At 41.7% G+C, this 22537-nt stretch overlaps 1 protein-coding gene across 2 annotated transcripts in view; it reads left to right on the forward strand.

The window, feature by feature from the left end:
• The window catches only part of LOC139399631 (rho GTPase-activating protein 15-like), a 45262-nt gene that overhangs the window by 14071 nt on the left and 8654 nt on the right, over positions 1 to 22537 (forward strand). For both annotated transcript variants that reach the window (XR_011632111.1, XM_071144976.1), the window contains exons 6-11: positions 6509 to 6607; positions 6908 to 7070; positions 8187 to 8318; positions 10107 to 10205; positions 11908 to 11985; positions 17474 to 17608. Coding sequence is in view for 1 of the 2 variants with exons in the window: in XM_071144976.1 (XP_071001077.1) it covers positions 6509 to 6607; positions 6908 to 7070; positions 8187 to 8318; positions 10107 to 10205; positions 11908 to 11985; positions 17474 to 17608 (706 nt within the window). In the remaining variant the exon portion in view is untranslated. The remainder of the gene's footprint in view (positions 1 to 6508; positions 6608 to 6907; positions 7071 to 8186; positions 8319 to 10106; positions 10206 to 11907; positions 11986 to 17473; positions 17609 to 22537) is intronic.

The following is a 22537-nucleotide window of genomic DNA, read 5'->3' on the forward strand; positions in this document are numbered from 1 at the left end:
CTCTCGCTGTGAGCCCCCTGTACCCTCTCTGCTCTGACAAACATCGTTCTCATTGTCACGATGTGGAAAAACAGACTTCAACAACAACCATGGAGAGAAGACAGAAACAACTAAGATGATGAAATAGAGCCCAGGGCTAGAAAATAATGAGTCCATTTTAGTGGAGGAGCTTTAACCTGCCACCACTCTAAAAACATTGCTTTATCTTGACTAATCAACAGGAAAGTTTAATGTTCTTGCGAAAGACCCGTAATCACTTCAGGAAGCGTCCTTCTGAGTGTTAAAGGTGAATTATACTGTCAGGATGTCATCCTAATTTTTTTCGGAAGAAGTTCATTGAGCTTAGCACAGTTTTTGATCTTTGGATTTCTGTATGCGCCTCAACCATTCTAAAGTTCAGTCAGATGAAAGGCATTGACTTTTACAACTGGCTTGGCCCTTGTTACACCAACACAGAGATACTAAACACCTCCACATCATTATGCATCAGCCAGGCCCTGAAGTGTAGGAGCTGTATCTTGAGTGGAGCAAATAAAATAAAAAGCTGGACCAGATCGATGTAAATGAATGTATTTACTATTTAAAGCAACTGAAAGATCAGTACAGTAGATAGTCAGAGCAGGTTATAGTTTGTACAGTAGGAGTAGGATTTATCCCGTGCCTACTGGTCCCCTGATCCCAGGATGTAATCGTCCAAAGCTGCTGACCTGACTACTTTAATGCCATCTGTCTTAAAGCTCACGGTGCCTGATTGCTTCTTGATGATCAGCCGTGATTACGATTGTGAATAGGAGTGGCTCGCTCCCAAAATGGATCCCACATCACACACATATAGAGGTAGCCTCTCACAGACACAGACTTTGCTTGTCCTAGCCAACACTACTTTGGTGAGGTCTAGGAGATTGACCTGTGGTTAACCTTTTACTGCTGTGGGCTAAATCAGGTTCACGCAGAGTGTTCCTTGCTAGTCTTAAACAAATCTACTTTGAAACAAAAGTATATACCTCACAGACATGGTTATGGGGGGGGAAGACACCTGTACCATGTCAGATATACAGTTGAATGTATTTAATTTGGAGTTTATCCAAATATTACACTTTATATACATCACAGAAGACTGAAATATAACAAAACCGTTTCACATAGAAACACTGTATTTTCTGCATTTTTTGTTTTGTTTTCATGTTTATTAATTATGAAATTATGAAAAATATTAATAACATTCCACCCATGAAGCCACTAGAGGGTGATTTGGTCATTTGACTGCAGGAAAGGGCTACACCCAAAAAGAAGCTGGCATCGGCCATCAACTAGTAGCTTAGTTTATTTAAAATACTGCCTATACTAGAATGTTAATGGAAAAGTTAGTTGGACCATAATAGCAATATCCAGATCAATGAATGAATATTACCACATTTTGTTTGATTTTGAGCAATCACATTTTATATAATGAGCATATCCTTGCATTTCATTCTCCACTGCTACTACTTCATCCATCCGTCTTGTCATTTCTTGTCCTCCTGGCTGGAGGGTAGAGACTGCACCACTAAGACATGCACCATATTGTAGCGATGCATGTCTCCGTGGTGTCAGAGCTGCGGGAGTCTGGAGCTCTTTAACAGTGTTATCACAACTGGCGTTTCACACTGTACCTCACGGCCATGCGCACGGATTGATATGCTTCGGAGTGACTTTGTGATAAGTGTTATGGCTAATTGGCCCAGGAGGATGGCAAGATCTTAGGGCTTCAAATGGGGTCGTAAGATCATTGTATATCAATCTATTTACATAATGGTATTGTATTTTGTTTGTTATGAGAGGAAGGCCTGTCTGTTTGTCACTCTGTGGTCTGGTAGAGTACCATCATACGTTGTATTTTTACACATATGGATAGCACATTACTCCCAGCTCGGAATAAGGATAGTTACAGCTCCACTTTGTTACTATGTTATTACACATTTATTATAAGCTGTGAAGTAAAGTGGCACTGTGATTTTTATATCTAGTCTCTTTCTCCACAAACCATGTAAAAAAAAAACCACAAAAAAAACAACGAGAGCGTTTGAAAGATTCTTCCCTGTAACCCTAAAACACAGATACTTTATGACAACAGAGTCGCAAGGCAGCTGGCAATAGTCCCAGATTAACACAGAATGTCACCTTGTGAAACACTAGCCGTCATCTAAGGCCTGACCCCTACAAGACGTAGTCAGGTTCCCCATGTCATTCTCTCAGCTGGTACTTTTTTTGCACGCAACACCCCCCCCCCCCCTAAAAAGCCTTTTATCTGTGTATTTCATTCGGTCACTGGAACACAGTGTTCTTATTCAAAGGAGGGAAACAAGTGGAAAACATAATAGTTTATTCAATTGCATCGGCATTGCGTTACGTTGATTGCGTAGCTGTAAGTTACCTTCGTAACGCTCCCTCTGAACTGGGTCTCTGGAGACTTGAGAAACACTTTGAGGACTTAATCCGTTAAAATGACAGTCTCTCTCTGGTAGTCCCAGAGCGTAGAAAAGGTATTTGTGGTGTGGCCCTTCTTCCTCAAAGCTGCTTACATTGAAGTGGGCATTAATTTGGTTCTTCAGAGAAACAGTGAAAGTATATAGTATGTTAATCGCCAGTACGGTGGAAGGATTTAAACCCCCAACAGCAGATTGCCTTGGAGATTACAACTTAGAAATGAACTTCAGTTAAACCACATGACTTAATTCTAGCAAGACATGCATCACACAGTATTAAATGTTATACCTTTCTTATGTGGAGAAATGTGAGCCACCAGGATTGAGCATCTGGGATGAGTTCAGGTCATGGAGCAAAGAGAAGAGAAGTAAGCAATTTGTGGGTTATGAATTGTGGAGATTTATTACATTTTCAGCAAATGATGGAACATTCTTATGACAACTGTCGCCTTGGCCTATGATAACTCAGCAGTACATTGCAGGATTAAAATTCTGCTCAGGTCAGACCTAAATAAAAAGCATCCAACACTTAGATACTCTTTAATTTCACACTATTTCCACTGTTATTCTAAGAACTTTTCTTTCTGTGATTATCATCGCAGTTTTGACACATCTACAGATATTTTGTTGCAAATTGGAAATAATTAACTTGGCAAAGTAGAATGCTTCAACATTGCATTGTTCCTTTATGAAGAACCACAATTAATGTTTAATTTAAGAGCCACATGCAAATGTAAAGGCACAAATGGCACTCTCCTCTCTGCTCCGCTGTGCATATTTAAATATTAATGGCTCCAGTCAAAATATAGCCCAGAAATTCAACACCCTCTTTATTAAGAAATGTGATGAAAAAAAATAGATTTATTTCATATTCTTTTTCATTTCTAAAAGCAAAACACTACTTTGCACTGGTTACTATAACTGCATTTCACTTCTTAAAAATACACATAAAACTTTTGACTTTTGTTTTTGTATCGTGGCAATGAGCTGAATATGTTCCCTGAATAGAAGTCAAGTCATACCCTTTATATGCAGTCATTTTACAATGCATTTCCATTGCGTTGTCAAGGCTGATTATCTCCTATAATACCTCACATTTCATAACAGTCTATGAATAACCAACAATTGGTCTGTTGGTTATAAAGAACAATGTTAACCAGTGGTATAAACTATATAATTACATTTTTATTTCCCATAGTCCTTCTTTATTAATTCATATGTTTGCCTATTGTTTTGTTTGACTGTGGGGACCTGGATGTGAGTGTTGCATTAGCCTGCACCTCCTACATTGTCTGTAGTGTTCCATTTGGACTATAGCTAGCATGTTGATATGAAGGGCCTTTGGGGGGATCTATCTGCTTTCACATACATTAGCATCTCCAGCAAACATTTGCCTGAGAATAAAATGACCATGCTAATTAAAATCACCAACTCTTAGTTCAAGAGGCCTGTGCACGTCAGGATTAATATCATGGCATACTAAGGAGTTTGCGTCGTCCCAACGAACCTACAGCTCAATATGAGCCTGAGAGGCGGTGCCCTACACACTGTACCTTTTGTGCTGGCTCAGATTAGGACAGTTGACATGTGAACATGGAGACTGGGTAGGGCCATATTTAGTTGAAGGAGCTTATCTCCATTTTTCATTAACTGAATGAATAGACACGAAGCGTCCGCTGTCATTTCTCTGCGCTGCTTCAGATAATCTTAAATGCATCTTTAAGATGCTCCTAAAAAAAATATATATATTTTTTAAGCAGTTCGCTCTCAATTTTTGATTAAACTTCAGAGGGAAGAGTCTGCCTTATCAGGAAGTCAGATATACTTTGGTGTAAGCCAGACATTTCAATAGGGTTCTGTTTCCAAGATGACAGGAGAAGAAAAAGGACGTAATGTTCAGGATGCATTTCTGTATGAGGATCCCATGGACTACATGATAAATCCTGAGTCTTAAACCCCAATATGAAGAGGATTGTAGGCTAGTTTCACCATGATATGGACACATTGGATTTCAACAGAGATTCCAAGTTGCAGGGACCAGTTAATAAACAGTCACTAATATTGGTTTCCTCTTTCAAGGCCTAGGATTTTAGGCTTATCATTTGAAGTTGACATCCAGGCACATAACTTAAAAATCTTTGCAAATCTCCCATTTGATATTAATAATGTACGTGAAAGGTTGCTTTACTCATTCTTCAAATCAGCTCGTACTATGATTCTAGAGCTCTGACATACTGGTGTAAATCATTTCTGCCAAATTATACAATTACGAGGGGCTGTGAATGGCAAAATGAAACATCAATGCATACAGTCATCCCAGTTGAAGGTAGCTAGATCAGTCCCCTGTGGGAATAGAGGGGGAGCTCAGTGTGTCCACCATCTAACATTTATAAGAGGAACAGACTGTAACTAATGCAAAATTCATGCAAATACATCTAACTTGGGTTATAAAACAATCTATCCAAGTCCATTATGTTCCAGTTAATCATGGAGAGAAGAGGTGATACAAACACAACCGATCTGTGTTGTTATTTATAGGATGTAATGTACATGGTAGTGGTTGAACATTTTTTACACAAGTTCCTGTATGCATTTTTTATTTTGTATCTGATTACACACACTTTATGTTAGAGAACAGAAAATAGATCCTCGGAGCCCAAGGTTTGTGTGTTTGTGATTGTTTTGAGAGCACTTTCAGATTCACCAGTGAGCCTCCCCGTAACCTGTCCCCCACATTGCAGCGTGATTGCAGAGCCTATTACTGACACGTCCTGGGGAAGCCTCGAGGAAAAACAATGTTCCAGAGCAAACATGCTTGTTCAGATGCTTGTAACCCAAGAAAAGAGGGATGGCAAACTCACTCTGACAAGGATTGTGCCCCTAACCATTCTCTGTTTTTATCTGGCATCACAAAAGCATGCTGCTTAACTGCTCCTGACGCTTTGTAAGGAAGTCACAAAAGTCAGTTCCACAATAGTCCCAAACTTTGAAGGTCCATGTAGGGTAACCATGATTGCATGAGTGGAATATTGGGACAGCAAGATGTGAGATGCTACTCCCCAAGGCTACGAGTGACTTTGCAAGCATGGTTGTTGATAAAATATGAAATTTCCTCCTCAGAATTTGTTAAAAGGTTTCGTGTGACAAAAATAATTACAGTCTGGTCTGGCTTTTCATGCTGGATTAAAGAGATATTAATATACGAAGGGGAAAAGGTTACTCACATCCCAAACTCCATACGGTAAAAACACTTCCTCTAAGGAATTATCACATAGATGAATGATGAACAATTGTCAACATTTGAACTAATTTAGGAAGATAACATGCAAAAATAAGTTTCATCGTTATGTATGGTATGAAATACCATTTTATCTCCTTTTATGTTATTTTTACCATTTCTGTTACAAAACATGAGCAAAATTTAATCAGCTGTAATATCAACCACACTTGACAATGCTGACCTTGATGTCATGGTTTCTCAAAGACTTTTACTAACAGTACAGTTATTCTGTTTGACGGCGCCAAATGCTGTTACTACACTGTTGCAGAGATGCAGAACAGGCCTGATATTAAGATGACAAGTATCACACTAATTATGTTTTCCCCTCTGAGAATACAGTCTGCATTTGTCTCTTCTTTTGGCACACACACACACACACACACACACACACACACACACACACACACACACACACACACACACACACACACACACCCTGCACAACGTGAGCTTCTTGTCAAACACAGAGAGCACACATATTAACAGGCACATAGCTGAAAAGACTCAACAGACCAAGGGAATGAGTATCAAGTACAAAGCCTGCTGATGCTGGAGTGAGCATAGTCTTATAAACTCATGTGAATCAGTAGGTGTCATTAAAATGACAAGAACATGTAAATATTGATTGTTAGTTTAGGGTATTATGAATTCTAACCTTTGCTATTCGGTATGTATTATACCCCGCCTCATGGGAATGCATTAGGTAAAGGCCTGTTTGTTGTTGTACCTTTATTGAGGTAAATTTGAACATTCTCTGTTCCAGATAACAACCAGCTCTGGCAGTGAGTTCCTTCTCCAGGCTGACAATTACCCCACAATATGTAAATGGCATGATGCTATTAAAAGCACAGCTGACAACTTGGTAAGCAGTTTCCTGTTTCGTACAGACGGTGTATCTGAAGTTCAACATTTCTGAAGTGTTTATGATTTTGGATATTGAAATTATGACTAAATCATTCAGAATATTGCTTAGTCATAACATGCTTCTCAAAATGAAAGTAAGACAATTCCATAGATCAGTGACTATATATCATGTATGTTCCACGTAGTGCAGATAATCGCATAGACCTGCTTTACTGAATAATGACTGATAATAATGAGTTACTGTATGCAACCAGTTACCTTTGGACTCTGAAAGGTTGTAACCTCCTTTCTGATGTAGTCTAAAGGAGCTGGAGGACAGGCCTCTGGCAAGCCTGGCATACAGAGAGCAAACAGCACTGAGTACCTAACCAGACATGGGTTGCCTAGCAAGACACTGTCACTGCCAAAACTTGCACCTGATTCCCCCTGCACAAAGGAACCTGAACACAGACGCTCACTCAGTAAGTTGTCTCCAACGACTATAGTTCTACTACAGTTGCTAATCAAAACACTTCTTGACGTGTTAGTACAAGCTGGAACTCGGAGGTATGCTGATTAAAAGTTGTCTCTTATCTGTGCTACTGTAGGGATTTAATTGCTCAAAACACAACTTTTCCAGGGAAATGGTTGCTCACACATTTGCATAATGTATGTGTGCTCGTTTCCCTTACCCACCGACGTGATAAGGTCTGACAGCTTTCCTGATTTTTAGTGGCACTTTTTTGTGTTTTCTTTTTATATGCCCAAAATGTGTGTGGGACTGTTGATTTCAATTATGGCTCTTGTAGGAACATGACACAAGAACATGCTAATTAACATTATGTCATCGTATGTCAAGTAGCAATTATGTTAATCCCTGTCATTGGTTCAAATCAATCTCATCACCTTAAGCGCTGCGAGACGAATATATTGATGTTGGATGAGCATATTAAAATCTCTAATTAGGGGCCAGGGACATAGAGGCCAAGATCCAGTCTCTTATATCCAGCTGCTTGAACCTTTCATTATGGGTATGATTCTGGCTGTGTTCATGTGAATTTATGCCCATGAAAAAGACAGTACTTTACACAAACTGGAGAGCAACATGGATATCTTTTTTTCCACTGTAGGTCCTACTGTATGTTTTCAGGAAATGATATACAATCACCTGACAACAATATTATTTGCTTTGCAACTCTGTCTAACCCAACTGTAATATAATAAATATATTCAACTTGTTTATTTTATGGCAAAGCTAGTCCGTAGACAAAAATAGGTCATTTGATTCATTTGGGAGGAGCAGTGTTCGTTTTTATTAGAATGACAAGCAGCACCCGGACTTTAAAAAAACGACAGGGAATTCCTCTAGACATGGAGAAGTTCAATTGGAATGAATAATAGAAAAAGACAGCCATGGGAGAGACCCCTGGAAGGATGCCTAATTAATAAATAACACTGGGACTCTAACGAGAGAGAGAGAGAGAGGGGAAGAGCGAGGGTCAGGTAGAGATGAGGGGAACCATGCTATCCACCTCCACTTTACTGGCTGAACATTGTAAAGGCATATTTTAACCGTGTGTCTGTGTGTTCCTGACAAGTTTTCAAGTCTTCCAAGCTCACCTACAGCATGTCGGACAGTGCTGATAAGATTGGGGTGAAGAACAGACTCAAAAAGTTCATCTCAAGGCGGCCTTCTATGAAGACTCTACAGGAGAAAGGCATCATCAAAGGTATCACAGTATTCTGTTTTAAATGTACCAGTATAAGTGTGTTATTTTCCAGCACACCTCACATGTTGTGAAGAACACAAATCGTTCAAAATGTGTTGTACATTTTGTCATCTTTTTCTATTAGGACAGCCCTTCCAACAAGAAAAAAGAGAGTTAACTGTGTGTATATTCCCAGATGTCACAATTTATCTTATAATTGATTGTAAATATAGAATAACTAGTGACGATAATGAGTTATTATACTGATTTGAAAAGGTCTTTCCACGTTTATTAGGAGTCACAGAACAACAGCGATTGATAAAATTAAACTGAATGCATTTTACTTGAACAAACCATGCCAATCCAACCGGCAACCACAGAATCCATTCCTCTAAGGGGGAACTAATTTATTGAGCTCACGGTTGAAGGAAAATACACCATTAAAGGGCATATTTAAGCACATTTGCAATCCTTAGAAGAAGGTAACGGTATTTGGAATTTCCCCCAGCTTCAAGGAGACCCTTTAATGTTGTGTCCACGGGACAAACGCTAGATCAAAGGGAGAGGACGTTATTGACGGAATAAATGAAATACTTCTGGATTAAGGAGTGGGGCAGGTGGCCTCCAGACTGTCCTATTTGGCAGGGCTGGTGGGCAAGCCACTTCAGAGAGTGTGCTTCCTCAAATCAGGTCCCCCCCCCCCCTCCCCCTTTCCTATCGTACTTCAGAATGCAAATTAAATCCATGCAACGCGAGGGTTATTTGAATTCCTTTAGGAGGGGTAATTTTGCTCCATTTCTCTGCCCCCCTTCCCCTCTCCCTCTTCTTTTCTCTTGCTTATCTGCCGAGCACTGGGAAGTGCATTTTGTATGCAAAGGTGCCGCGCTTGCAGTCATTTATGTATTTGGTGCACACTTCCCTCCAGTGTATAAACAAGAGAGGGCGATCTTTGATGTTGCACTGTGCTAGAGAGACAGCACTGTTCAAGAGTCCCGATAATGTAACATAAGCCAGTTGATGAGTGAGAAAGTGTACCTCTGTGCACAGTCAGTTTGAATTCCAGTCTATGATTGATGAGGTATGCTTTGCTAACCCTAGCTTTTGCTAGCCCTATAGGGCGTCTACTAGAGATTAACTGACCAGAGTTAGTGACCTGAGTTTAGAAGCCTGAGTTTATTGCCAGTAAGGACAGGTTAAATGAGGGACGCCTTAGTACATTTAAATGGACAAAAGTAGAGTAATGAAGCAATGGGAATGTTCATATAAGGCAAGAAAATGTGGCCCCCCTCTTCCTCTGATTGGAGCAAAGCGGCCTGGGATTCTCAGGGTTCATGGGAAAAAATGTTAGCGATAAAATGCTAAGTGTGTGATTAAACATTAGATTGTTTATCCTTTACCAATGTGGCCGTGGAATCCATGTAGCCTACTGTTAGTAGCACTGTTCTGGAAACGGCCATCAGAGGAAAGCAGGGTAGTATGAGTCAAGAGCGATGAGTGTTACTACTCATGCTATGAAATAATTACCTATCCCTCCACATAATGATGATGATGATCAATGGACAGTATTAATGAGATTTTTCAAGCGTGAATGGAATGACTTATTAAACAGACCTTTTACCGTTCTACCAAAATTCCTGAGATCTGAAAACAGACATTTCAACACATTCCACGTTTGAGGACTTTTGATGCAATTAAATGCAATATCTGGTGATTACTGCTAATATCTATATTTTTACACTGTCTCTAGTTCAGTAGTTCTGGGAAATAGATGTTTTTACTTTAACAAATCATGTCTTTTTTTCCTCACAGATCGAGTGTTTGGATGTCACTTGTTGGCACTTTGCGAGCGGGAAGGGACCACTGTGCCAAAGTTTGTCAGGCAGTGTGTGGAGGCCGTCGAAAAAAGAGGTATGCACTTTTACTAAAATTGTTATTTTTAATTAATACTTTGTTTATGGGAAATAAATCACAATGGATAAGATGTGTGGGGGAAGTATGTACTGTATTGTCCTCCTGTATTTGGGAGTTTGACCCTTCTCCACACCCTGACCCTGTCGAGTCGGCCTGTCCACCTCAGTGATGCTTCATCTCATACAGTTACAGTAGCTGCTTCAGCATTTCACCACTGTTTACACTTCCCCCTCTGTTTTGACATTTGAGAGTGAATATGAAAAGACCTATAGTTGAGAGTGCCTGTTTTATAAGACGTGTATCCCGGTCATTGACTCGTAGTGTTCTCACACAATGTGTGTGATCGGTAGTTTCCCAGGCTCCGTCACATAGCTGGCCAGGCAAAGGCGCTGAACCCTGAGGAAAATGCTCCTCGGCATCCCAAATCACTCACTCCTGGTCCGCGTCCAATTCCGAGTCCACTTCAGACTGTTTATAACGCGCTGAAATTGAGACTGAATTATGTGTTTGTGTAATGGGTTCCGTTTGTGGTTTTGGCTGAACATTTGTTCAGGACTATTAGTTATCTGGGGGTAAAATTGCTGTGGCCCGATAAACACGCTGAGAAAATAATAATGATTAAGAGCGTCTTTTAACTGTAATGATTATGATCTAAAGGTCTGTTGCATTTCTTGATACACGATGGACTTTAGTGTGTTAGAAAATAAACCTTTAGACACGCACTCACTCGCGCACACACACACACACACACACACACACACACACACACACACACACACACACACACACACACACACACACACACACACACACACACACACACACACACACACACACACAAACAACATTTGGGAGGCCATTGGCTGGGCTCTGGACACAGCAGGGAAAGAACAAACAAACAACTTCTGACTGCTTTCTATGTAAACAAAGGGCCAAACACTGGGGTGAAATTCCTCTGGACATCTTAACACTTGAGCTGCAGAAAATAGCCAGGACGTTATACAAGAATGCCTTGCAAAGAATGAAACCTACGTCTTCTTTACTTTTCAAGTCAACCATATCCTCAAGTTACCCCACCAGTGACAGCGGTATAGTACAGTACATAGCGTGCCACTGTCAAATGCTCGGGAATGTGGACGGACATTCATTAGAGCAATTGATAGAAAGGGCCAGAGGAAAGTGTCGCCCCAGCTACCTCTATGCAGTGGCAGTGTTAGTTTGCACTGACAACAGTGTGACTCAAATATTTAGCATTACAATCTGTAGCCTAGCCTGTATTTCAACTTTTAAGCCTCCAGCCTTGTGTATTTAAATGCTGTTCACTTTTTAATGTATATATTTTTTAAATGGCTTGTTTTTAGAGTATGTACAATGAAAGCATGACAATCTATCAAATGCTGTTGAGCTGGTTTGGCAGGCTGGTCTCCTATACTTGGATGCAAAAGAAAATGGCAGTCAGACTCTATAATCAAAGTAATGCTCAAAATGTCACAGTGAAATAGAGCCGTATGTTGTCCAAGTCCAAGCCCTTATCTAGGCAAGATGTCAACTATCCATTCCACTGCAATGAATGTACACATTGTCTATTGTAAAACCCAGGAATTGTATCTAAATGTGTCATTTATGGTCATATAAGTCCAAATCAAAATGTAGTCTTGTCATATTTGCTTGTATTTAATGTCTAACTTGTATTCACCAGGTTTAGAGGCTGATGGCATCTACAGAGTGAGTGGTAATCTAGCCACCATCCAGAAGTTACGATTCTTGGTTGACCAAGGTATGTTCTGTCATTTAATTCACTTGTGATTGACTGTGTTATAGTGTTTGTGACAGTACTTGACTTCATACAGTTCATTTTCTACTGGATATCATATAATGAACACAACACGATTCGATTAGGGTTCAATTAGGGGGGTTTCTTTGTGATACAATGGATACAACTAAGACAGTGTGTTCTGTTGAAATCAAATCAAATTGTATTTGTCACATGCGCCGAATGCAACAGGTGTAGACTTGACAGTGAAATGCTTACTTACAAGCCATTAACCAACAATGCAGTTTTAAGAAAATACCTTTAAAAAGTAATAAAAACAAATAATAAAAGACCAGCTGTAAATAACAATAACGGGGCTATATACAGGGGGTACCGGTACAGTCAATGTGCGGGGGCCCCAGTGTCAAGGTAATTGAGGTAATATGTACGTATAGTTATTAAAGTGACTATGCATAGATAATAACAGAGAGTAGCAGCAGTGTAAAAGGGGGGAGGGGGGCATCGCAAATAGTCTGGGTAGCCATTTGATTAGATGTTCAGATGTTCAGGAGTCTTATAGTTTGGGGGTAGAAGCTGTTTAGAAGCCTCTTGGACATAGACTTGGCGCTCCAGTACAGCTTGCTGTGCGGTAGCAGAGAGAACAGTCCATGACTAGGGTGGCTGGAGTCTTTGACAATTTTTAGGGCCTTCCTCTGACATCACCTGGTAAAGAGGTCGTGGATGGCAGGAAGCCTAGCCCAGATGATGTACTGGGCCGTACGCACTACCCTCTGTAGCGCCTTGCGGTCAGAGGCCGAGCAGTTGCCATCCCAGGCAGTGATATAACCCGTCAGAATGCTCTCGATGGTGCAGCTGTAAAACCTTTTGAGAATCTGAGGAACCATGCCAAATATTTTTGTCTCCTGTGGGGGAATAGCTTTGTTGTGCCCTCTTCACAACTATCTTGGTGTGCTTGGACCATGTTAGTTTGTTGGTGATGTGGACGCCAAGGAACTTGAAGCTCTCAACCTGCTCCACTACAGCCCCGTCGGTGAGAATGGGGGCGAGTTCAGTCCTCCTTTTCCTATAGTCCACAATCATCTCCTTTCTCTTGATCACGTCTCTGACCTCCTCCCTATAGGCTGTCTCATTGTTGTTGGTGATCAAGCCTACCACAGTTGTGTCATTGGCAAACTTAATGATGGTGTTGGAGTCGTGCCTGTCAGTGCAGTCACGAGTGAACAGGGAGTACAGGGAGGGACTGGACTGAGCACGCACCCCTGAGGGGACCCCGTGTTGACGATCAGCGTGCTGGATGTGTTGTTGTTTTTTTAAATGTATTATTGTTACCACCTTTTTCTCTCCAATTTTGTGGTATCCAATTGGTAGTAGTTACTGTCTTGTCTCATCACTGCAACTCCCGTACGGACTCGAAAGAGGCGAAGGATGAGAGCCATGCGAGAGAGCCATGCAAACACAACCCAACCAAGCTGCATTGCTTCTTTACACACCGCACATCCAACCCGGAAGCCAGCCGCACCAATGTGTCGGAGGAAACACCGTACACCTAGAGACCTGGTCAGCGTGCACTGTGCCTGGCCCGCCACAGGAGTCGCTAGTGCGCGATGAGACAAGGATATCCCTGCTGGCCAAACCCTCCCTAACCCGGACGACGCTGGGCCAATTGTTCGTCGCCCCATTAGCCTCCCGGTCGCGGCCGGCTGCGGCAGAGCCTGTGCTCGAACGCAGAATCTCAGGTGGCACAGCTAGCACTGCGATGCCGGGAGGTGGATGTGTTGTTACCTACCCTTACCACTTGGGGGCGGCCCATCAGGAAGTCCAAGATTTAGTTGCATAGGAAGGTGTTTAGTCCTAGGGTCCTTAGCTTAGTGATGAGCTTTGAGGGTACTATGGTGTTGAACGCTGAGTTGTAGTCAATGAATAGCATTCTCCCATAGAGATAGCATCATCTGTGGATCTGTTGGGGAGGTATGCAAATTGGAGTGGGTCTAGGGTTTCTGGGATAATGGTGTTTATGTGAGCCATGACCACCCTTTCGAAGCATTTCATGGCTACAGACGCGAGTGCAATGGGTCGGTAGTCATTTAGGCAGGTTACCTTAGTGTTCCTGGGCACAGGGACTATGGTGGTCTGCTTGAAACATGTTGGTATTACAGACTCAGACATGGAAAGGTTGAACATTTCAGTGAAGACTCTTGCCAGTTGGTCAGTGCATGCTTGGAGTACATGTCCTGGTAATCCGTCTGGCCCTGCAGCCTTGTGAATGTTGACCTGTTTAAAGGTCTTACTCACATCGGCTGTGGAGAGCGTGATCACACAGTCGTCCGGAACAGCTGATGCTCTCATTCATGTTTCAGTGTTACTTGCCTCGAAGCGAGCACAGAAGTGATTTAGCTCATCTTGTAGGCTCGTGTTACTGGGCAGCTCTCGGCTGTGCTTCCCTTTGTAGTCTATATGTCGGAGCCGGTGTAGTATGATTCGATCTTAGTCCTGTATTGACGCTTTGCCTGTTTGATGGTTTGACGGATGGAATAGCGGGATTTCTTATAAGCTTCCGGGTTAGAGTCCCACTAATTGAAAGCAGCAGGTCTACCCTTTAGCTCAGTTCGGATGCCTGTAATCCATGGCTTCTGGTTGGGGTATGTACGTACAGTCACTGTGGAGATGACGTCATTGATGCACTTATTGATGAAGCCAGTGACTGATGTGATGCACTCCTCAATGCCATCGGAAGAATCCCGGAACATGTTCCAGTCTGTGCTAGCAAAACAGTTCTGTAGTTTAGCATCTGCTTCATCTGACCGCTTTTTATAGACCGATTCACTGGTGCTTCCTGCTTTAATTTTGCTTGTAAGCAGGAATCAGGATATAATTTTAGAATTAGGGTCAGAGTTGCCAAATGGAGGGCGAAGGAGAGCTTTGTACGCATCTCTGTGTGTGGAGTAAAGGGGTCTAGAGTTTTTTCTCCTCTGGTTGCACATTTAACGTCCTTGTGTCAAAACTGATATAAGTGTCGCTGCATTAAAATCACCGGCCACTAGGAGCTCCGACTCTGGATGAGCATTTTCATGTTTGCTTATGGCTGTATACAGCTCATTGAGTGCGATTTTAGTGCCAGCATCGGTCTGTGGTGGTATGTAGACAGCTACGTTTAATACAGATGAAAACTCTCTCGGTAGATAGTGTAGTCTACAGCTTATCATGAGATACTCTACCTCAGGCAAGCAAAACCTCGAGACTTCCTTAGATATCGTGCACTAGCTGTTGTTTACAAATGTACATAGGTCCCCGCCCCGTGTCTTACCAGAAGCTGTTGTTCTATCCTGCCGATAGTGCATAACCCGTCAGCTGTATGTCATCGTTCAGCCACGGATCAGTGAAACATAAAATATTACAGTTTTTAATGTCCCGTTGGTAGGATATACGTGTTTTCAGTTTATCTAATTTATTTTCCAGCGATTGAACGGCAGATTATCCACTCGTCACCTGATCCTCACAAGGCACCCCGATCTCTTTCCGCAAAATCTCAGTTTCTTTTTCCAGCGAATGACAGGATGAGGGTCTTTTCGGGTGTTTGGAGTATATCTTTCCCGTCTGACTCATTTAAGAAACATTCTTTGTCCAATTCGAGGTGAATAATCGCTGTTCTGATGTCCAGAAGCTATTTTCGGTTATAAGAGACGGTAGTAGCAACATTATGTACAAAATAAGATACAAACAATGCAAAAAAAAATAACAAAATTGCACGGTTGGTTAAGAGCAAATTAAACAGCAGCCATCCTCTCTGGCGCCATCTTCAATAATCATGGATGATTCTGGGTAGTTACTGAGTAACTCTACTTAATTATGAATAACTGTAGAGACCTATTGATGTTGAATGAGTAACGGATCACAAGGCATTCTTTGGCAAATAAAAAATGATTGATGAATACCTTAAGAATGGGATCTTTCAGAGTTAAAGGAAGGATAAAGCATCCCTCATGAGAATTCAAGTCAGATCTGGGCCTCCAGTGAAACACGTCTACGTACTTCATCTGAATTATCCAATGTTTCCTGTAAGGGACTCCTGGGGCATTTCTCCAACAAACCAACAAGAGAACGTTTGTTGTTGTCCAGGCTCTGAGAATAAAGAATAGACTGGTTGACCTTTAGCCTAATTTATCACTCTGGAACGTATTTCTCTGTCTTGAGGTAGCTAGCAACCTTCTTTTTATTTAGAGACACCATTATTTGTTACTGTGCCCTGCAGTCCTAGAGATTAAAGAAGTGGTTTGTGATGCGGGACATTGAGGGGAGAGTGACATCATCAACATTTTGCACATTCCAAGCATTCTGACACGATGACACCATGTGCCTACATTCTGTCCCACACATTCCATTTATCCTGAATGTGCTCCCAACCCCCATAGTTATAGAGAGCCAGTACAGTACAATCTCAAGTGAGAGTGAGTTGAAAACATTGACCATGTAGTAGGCTACTATGTCCTTCAGGACCATAGAACGCAGCAGGTTCAGTTTCCCTGAGTGGGTTTTGTACCAGGATTCAATACAAACAAGGACACCATGGGCTGATTAGCAATCAGCTCAGATGTGTCAAGTGCACACACTGGAGAGGCTGGCTAATTGAAAGTCTGGACTTTTTTCTAGGGAGTACCTAAAACTGTGCAGAAAAAAAAAGAAATACCCTTCTGGCTTTATGTAATTCTCTATGACTCTGGCTTTCTAACACATTGTCTTTGTTTTTGGTTGGCCTAGGATGGAAGGGAAGATCTAAGATCATCTTGACATGCCAAATACATTACTCTAATTTCAAAGCATGGATAAAATCTCTCTAAGATAATTATCTCTATGAAAATGATTCAGAAGTTCCCATGGCACTATATTCCTATTATCATGTAACAGGGTTGTCTGAAACGAACGATTGCTTATTTCCAGTTTCAACATACAGCATAATGTGACTTAGTGCTGTACCATTCCACTGTCTTCAGACCTCCAGGCCTGTCATCTTGGCTTTGGATCATTCTGCACTCCTCCTGTGGCATATTGAGCCTGGTGCCTCTGAATCACTTCGTCACCTGATGGCCTGTCTCTGTCACTACCAGGGGTTTTCTCTATTCTCAGCCCTATCAGAACTAACTGATTTCAACAGAGGGTATATGTCAGTCTAGAACAGAAACCCAATCCAACACATGTGGCTTCATCAGACCTCTGGGTAGCTGGGAGCCTGTTAGCGAGCTCCGCTGTTAGCAGGTAAACATTAGCATAGTAATTAGCCTTTGCAAATTCTCCCAATTAAAGCTTTGTTGTTCCCTCTCTATTCCCTTTCCTGTTCCTTTTCTCTCTCTCTCTCTCACTCCCTCTTTCTCTTTCTCTCTCACTGCTCCTGTTCCTTCTCTTTCTCTCTTTCTCTGTCTCCCACTCCCACCTCTCTCCGAATCTTCTCCCTCTTCCCCCCTCTCTCTTGCCCCCTCTCTTCCTGGTGTTGTCCCAGAGGAGGAGTTTAACCTGGACGACAGCCAATGGGAGGACATCCACGTCGTCACCGGGGCACTCAAGATGTTTTTCCGGGAGCTGCCAGAGCCCCTGTTTCCCTTCCCATTATTTGAGCTGTTTGTGGAGGCCATCAGTGAGTATACAGCCTAGATGTTTTGCTGTTGTCATCAGCACATTAGTTTGTGTCAGCATATTCGCAAAGCTTGTGCTTGCAGTCAGATTTCAGTCACTTTCATTTTGAGGTCAAGAAGACTGAAAATATGGAATGCAATGAAATTCTCCAGATCCAGATTAATAACGGTTTGTGTCAGAACTGTGTAACGGTTGCTATTCTACCAGTGAAATAGGCAGGCTTGCCTGGGTTTTACATAGTAACTTATGCATCAGGCCCTGTGGTGTGTTAGCATTAATCCTGTTTATACTGTACTCCATGCACTTTTATTTGCCTCTAGAAACGTTGTCCTCAAGGCAGCTCACTTAAACACTAAACGATTTTTCATTCAGAGAGGCTGAGAGAGAGAAAGACCACTGAGGATTGAGCTGTGGTACAGTATGCTAAGTTGATACTCCACTCTCTGCTAAGCAACAGGGGTGAAATCAATAGGCATCTTTCCACATGGTCACTTGGCACATACAGTATGTATGGGCCCAGAGGAGAACAACCTCAGAGTTAGAACTTTAGGTTGCATTTGGAGGCGGTGAATAAACTCTTCAAACATTCAGATAGATCTACACAGTATGTACAGGATTTCTTTCTGTGCTTCATGTACAATGTACTGTATCGTTGACTCCACTTACACCAGGTAGTCTCAAAAAGGTTGCAGAGTTCTCTGCCTCTCTCGATCTGTCCAGTCAAAAGAGGTCGCTGTCGAACTGTGAGGTGGGTCACCTCTCTCTCGCACCCCTGCAATCCCCTGGTGGTTAGTGGCGGGAATTCCACAGGTCAAAGGTCACGACAGCCAGGGCTGGCAGTCCAGACAGAAGCTAACACAAGATCAGATCTGACACAGTCATGTGTCGACGTACTTCCACTCTACTTCACCACACACACACACACACACACACACCCCACCACACACCCACCACACATTAACCCCCATCATGCCATTGTTCCGGCTCCCAACCTAGCTGCCGTCCTACTGACGCCAGTGTTAACCTTGTGTAAACAATACTGTTAAAGGTTGTGCACTTGTGTTGATATGCTACCTGGGCCCTGTAACCCCACCTCAGGGTTGGAATACAGGGAGCATCAGCTCTCTCCTGAGCTCCATGGATGAAACATAAGGAAATTATAATGAATAATGCTTTTTCTTCTACCCCTTATTTATTTTTTAATTTGTTCTATATGTGTCATTTGTACAAAAGTGCCTGCTGTTGTCAATGCTGTCCCATCCCATACCCAAATATTCTCTCTGAGACCCTCGAAGCCCCCGGAAACAGATTGCGAAAACAATCCCAAGGTGGTGCTATAATTTGCCAATAAATATTTACATGCTCCAGAATGTAGGCCAGAATCCCCTCTGGCGCTCAAGGTGGTTACATCCAGTTAATCAGATAAGTATGTGCACGGCTGATGAGTCTCAGACAGCGTTTAGACAACTAATTAGCAGTGTAGGAAGCCCTTCATAGCAGGAGGTGTAATTAGGATAACCTGGTACGCCATGCGCCGCTGTAGAGATGAAACGGCCAGGGGTGGAGTCACTACAGATTCGCCACTAAGTGAATGTAGTTGTGCAGCTAAATAGATGCATTAGTGACCATATGGTGACGTACACCATTAATTTATATTGCAAAGATACTGAAAAAAAAAGACTGTGAAGATTAACATCAGCACATGGCAATCACCTGCCTCACGTCATTTAAGATGACCTAGTCCTAGTCCAAGATAATGAGCTGGTTGAACTGTCCAGAACATGAGAGCAAGGCCTAATCTGCAGCCAACACATTATTAGTAAACAGTTGTTTGACTTCATGTCCCATTTAGGACCTTGAGACAGGGAGAGAGTCTCCTGGTGATGGAGATGATGGGTCGTTATCATTAGAGTCACGTTGCCCATTGCTGGCTGGCCCTGCATTACGGGGAGTTCCTATGGGTCCGTGGCTTGTGTGGACGGGAGGTGAGCTGATTAGGCAGGTTTCAGTACACATCACCAGGTCTCTAATTGAAACCACCGTTCCAAGAGCCAACAGTGTTGCAGCTTACTGGAACCATGGCCAGTGTGCATGTGTTGTTACGAATGGGCAGTGTCGTTACCGGAATCATGGGCCAAGCGCTTGGGTCCCATTGGACAAAAAGACTTACAAGTACTACAACATGATGGAGAGTGTAGCATTGGATGTAGTCCAGTCCATTCACATCATATGAAAGGATTTTCTCAGCCACGGATAATGGAGACATGATATTGTTATCTCCTAAATATCCTAAACACAATGCAAACACTTATCATATCTTCAGTCCGACACCTCCCTTTCTTTCTTTCTTTCTCTGGTCTCCTGTTTCATTTGTTTTCTCTCTACTTTTGTATGAACAGATGCCCCCTCCCCTCCCCTCCCTCCCTCTCAGCCCCGTAGGTTTGATTAGTTGTTCAGTCTGAGGTCCTCAGGTGGTGTCCATGCAGGCCTTGTCTCCCTGTCTCCCTTCCAAGTGAGCTGTTCATTCTTGGAAGGCTGAGAGGAGCAGCTGTGTTTGCAGGCCGTGATCCTGGCACCAACTTACCACGTTCTATTATTCATGTGGGCCTCAGTATCAGAGAGGGGTATCTGGAATCTCCAGCCACCTGTCTCGCAGACAAACGCTCCTTTTTGTTTCGCAAGCAAATCAATGCAAACACTGGTGAATTGAGTTTGATCTCGTTCGAGCACTGCTTCTATAGTTTTGTAGAGGATGGTGGCGGCATTGATAGTGTTGCCGTAAAAGTGTAAATGTTTCGGGGGAGGAGCGGAGTCTTGGGTTGAGACATTTTTACACTGGTTACAAGAACGAAGATGTTACATGTTCATGGATGAGTGGATGCTATCTGTATGCATGCATGTGTGTGTTTAACTGTTGATATTTACAAAGATTTGAACTCTCTTAAACATAAGTGATTTTCTTAAAATGTTTGGCTGGCATCCTTAAAATTATTCTGCTGTTAATTCAAAAATGCTAATTAGAAAAAGATGCATATTTTCCCAAGTTGTTTGGTCCTTGTCTATGCCCTCAGTAACCATGGAAATGGAGTCATGTGAGTTAGTAACTGGGCCACACAGACGAGGAGAGAAGTCTAAATACTGCTCCCTCCGCATCTCCACCAAGCCAGGGACTTTCTCTTCATTAACTAGCTAGCACAGTTTTATACATGGCTCTTATTTATTCACAATACTGACACAGAAACAGAAACACAGCAGAAAAACATTACTGCATAGAGAATCGAGGGAATCTATTGTGTCTCAGTTGGGGTTGGTTGATTCACCCACTTAAGCAATAACTTTACCAATGTGGGTTCAGTATTTATGATAATACTGTAGATTAGGGAAGACAAAATGCCTGTACATGACAAACGTAAGAGAGAATCACATTTCTCTGTAGTGTTTGGTATCTGTTTGAAATGCGTTTGTGGTTATAATGGTGATATCCTCGCTATCTCCAGGTCATCTTGGGCTACACACCACTTCTCACGCTTCAAAGAGACACATCATTTACATATGAATAATTGCACGTATTTATGATCTGGCGTAGTTTAGTTGATAATCACCATTACAGTAGGAAAGAATAGCATTCTATAGTCTAACTCAAATACAAAGCACACATCACAGAAAGGCAGAGAGCCCAGAGCCCTACAAGTCCTGTAGCATAGAAAGGAGTTGTTTTTATTAGTTTGACATTGTTTGGTTTGTTTCTATTTCTGACTTATTGAGAGCATACAGAGCACTCATCATAATCACAGATGGATTATTAACTTAGGACCTGTGTTCATAATGAGTATTAATTATGTTTGTGTATTTTCTGTAATGGGGAATGTGGTGCAAAGCACTCTCATGAATATGCAATTAAAGATTGAACAAATTAGAAAAAAACTATCTAGAAATTCTGCACTTCTGTGCTACTGTGCTGAGACTTCTTAAATTGGTAGGTAACGTTTCAGTTTGAGAATAATAATTCCTCATAATTAAGTTTTACCTTTGATCAAGATACTTGAAGATACTACCTTTTCATGAAATGGGGGCATTCAATGGTACTTATTAGTTCATTTCTTTTTATAACGCTCTAAAACAAATTTGCATGCAAGTAAGCTGGCCATGCAAATCGTTTGAAATGCAAAAATATCTAGTTTCTATATTTCATCAAGGAGCTTTTCATGTTTAATAAATTACAGACACCATCCTCCAAGACTTTGTTATTCATTAACCAAAAGCACACAATTGGGATCCATTTAAAATCTTAATCACAACCTGCAGGATTATTTGCTTTCTGCTAATATTTGCCTTGACGGGGCTTTAGTGAGCCATGCAGTACACTAAGCCTGGAGATGAGGTTGTACAGCTAGATTTCCTGAAACAAAATACATCCCCGCGTTTATAATGGGATTATGTACACAGAGGTTTAGATGCTGAATGTGTATCTAGTCACTGTGTCACCGATTGAAACACTTATCAGAAATCAAAAAGAGAAGAAGAACTTGAGGCTATTGTACAGTAACTGGTTCTCACAGAAATCTCTATGAATATACAGCTATTGACATTCTCAAATTTCTAACATTGGGTTTTAAGATTTACATTGCGAATGTTTAATAACTGGGAAAGTAGCTTTGCACAAATGCAAAAATGTTGACAATTCCATAAATCTTATTGTCCCAACTTGATACCTCAAAACAAAACAAATCAAATGTTATTTGTCACATACACAGTTTACAGCAGGTATAAAAGGTGCAGTGAAATGCTTGTAGGCTTACAGACTACAAAAAAAAAGTTTGTATGCATTTGTTTGGCATTTACCTTTTTGTTCCAATCTATACAGATCAGCAATTCTTAAATATTTGTTTGGGATCAAAGGACTATTCCTTGGGTTACACCCCATACACAG

This window comes from Oncorhynchus clarkii, chromosome 3, assembly GCF_045791955.1.
Source record: "Oncorhynchus clarkii lewisi isolate Uvic-CL-2024 chromosome 3, UVic_Ocla_1.0, whole genome shotgun sequence".
Lineage (NCBI taxonomy): Eukaryota > Metazoa > Chordata > Actinopteri > Salmoniformes > Salmonidae > Oncorhynchus > Oncorhynchus clarkii.